Consider the following 1798-nt stretch of genomic DNA (forward strand, 5'->3'; position numbering starts at 1 on the left):
TGATAAAATTAGCAGGCAAATACATTAAAAGAATAATTATAATTATGTTCCATATGTGCAAGAAAGTAGAGAAAAGCATGAGCATATTAGGAAAAGATACATATATTTTTTTAAAGATCCAAGTTCTTAAGATGAAAAACACAATATTTGAGCTGAAAACTCAGAACTGCTATGGAATTATAATCTTTCCCATTATTTCCATTATTATCAACACTACGTATGTAAAAAATGATACTTTTCATTGGATTTAAAAATAGTCCTTTTCATATAAAAATCTCAAATGTGCATCCAAACCAGCAATATAGAATAATGTTTGCATAGCAAAAATGTTAGCTGCATTTGCTATTGGTGTTTATAAAGAATAGGAACAGCAGACAAGACTTTTCTTTTTTTTTTTTTTTTTTTTTTTTTTTTTTTTTTGTAGCAAAGCTGTTTATTGGAGTGATCTTGCTGCATTTGTAACTGGGCTTGGTGGCCTGGTTGTGGCTGTGCTTTAGGTTTTGGCACTTCCAGAACCTGCAGGAAGGGCCCCAGGTGGATACCTGTGGGTACCAAAGGTCACTCAACCAAGGACAGGTAAAACATTTCCAAGGGCAGCCACCGGTGGCCTGTGGACGTCATTTAAGGCACTCGGGGTAGAATCACAATCTTGTCCAGCTGAAGATGCCAGGCAGGGGGGGTGGGGGTGGGCAGCCATCCTGGTCACCCAGTCATTCATACTGCAGGAGGGAGAAGAAGGGCACAGCCCCCAGCTTCTCCCTGCCCTTCAGCGAGGTCAGTTCCACCAGGCACACACACTCCAGCACCTCGGCCTGCAGCTGGCCCAGCAGTTCACAGGCTGCACACATGGTTCCGCCAGTGGCCAGCAGATCGTCCACAACAACCACCTTCTGCCCGGGCTCCAGGGCATCCTTTTGAATTTCCAGCTCAGCCTTCCCATATTCCAGCGCGTAGGAGGCAGACACTGTAGGACCTGGCAGCTTCCCACGCTTTCGGATGAGCACAAAGCCCAGGCCGAGCTCCTGGGCCAGAGAAGGACCAAACAGGAAGCCTCTGGAGTCTAGGCCTGCGATGTAGTCTATCTTGCCGCCATGCGTGGTCTTTAGGTGGCTGGCCAGGAGGCGGATGCAGGCGCGGAAGGAGTCAGGGTCCTTCAGCAGCGGCGAGATGTCCCTGAACAGCACGCCCGGGATGGGGAAGTCGGGGAAGCTGCGGATGCGCCGCGCCACCAGCTGCAGATCGTGCTCCGCCATGGCCGCGTGTGAAGACTTTTCTATATGCAAAACATATTAAGCCAAGCATAACTTCTATTCAGAAGAGTTTAAAGTCCAATGAAAAATGAAAAATTGGGTCTGTGGCTTCATTTTTAAGCTTTCTTCATGCATAAGTTAAAGAAAAACTATTTTTATAAATTATAGAAAAAAGCAAGAAAATTTTAGCCCTTTGCCAGGATCAGAGAGAGCAGTATTCCTCCAAAATTTGTTGGGGAGCTGCAGTTAAGAATCTAACCGTCCCAGGCAGCTGCTGAAGAAGGCGGAGGGGCAGGTCCTGGTACTGGATGGCCGAGGCCATCTCCTGGGCCACCTGTTGGCCATTGTGGCCAAACAGGTAAAACTGGGCCACAAGGTGATTGGTTGTGCCCTGTGAGGACATCAACATTTCTGGAAATTTCTACAGAAACAAGCTGAAGTACCTGCAAGAGGATGAATACCAACCCATCCTGTGGCCTGTACCACTTAAGGCATGCTGCCCCACTGAAGTGGCACCCCCTTTCTCCACAGAAAAGCCCTCTTCACCA

At 47.1% G+C, this 1798-nt stretch overlaps 1 protein-coding gene across 1 annotated transcript; it reads right to left on the minus strand.

Moving 5' to 3' along the window:
* Positions 1–415: 415 nt before the first annotated feature.
* Positions 416–1264, minus strand: LOC124104511 (adenine phosphoribosyltransferase). The gene has a single exon (XM_046461499.2). It carries the CDS (start codon positions 1251–1253, stop codon positions 711–713), a length of 543 nt encoding a protein of 180 aa, XP_046317455.1. The 5' UTR covers positions 1254–1264; the 3' UTR covers positions 416–710.
* Between the last annotated feature and the right edge of the window lie 534 nt (positions 1265–1798).

This window comes from Marmota monax, unplaced genomic scaffold (genome assembly GCF_021218885.2).
Source record: "Marmota monax isolate L192 unplaced genomic scaffold, Marmota_monax_Labrador192_F-V1.1 WCK01_AAM20220418_F8-fsc00001, whole genome shotgun sequence".
In the NCBI taxonomy this organism is placed as follows: Eukaryota; Metazoa; Chordata; class Mammalia; order Rodentia; family Sciuridae; genus Marmota; species Marmota monax.

What these genes read in the sequence shown, in the direction of transcription:
- LOC124104511 (XM_046461499.2), bottom strand. Translation starts at nt 1,253, where the DNA reads ATGGCGGAGCACGATCTGCAGCTGGTGGCGCGGCGCATCCGCAGCTTC.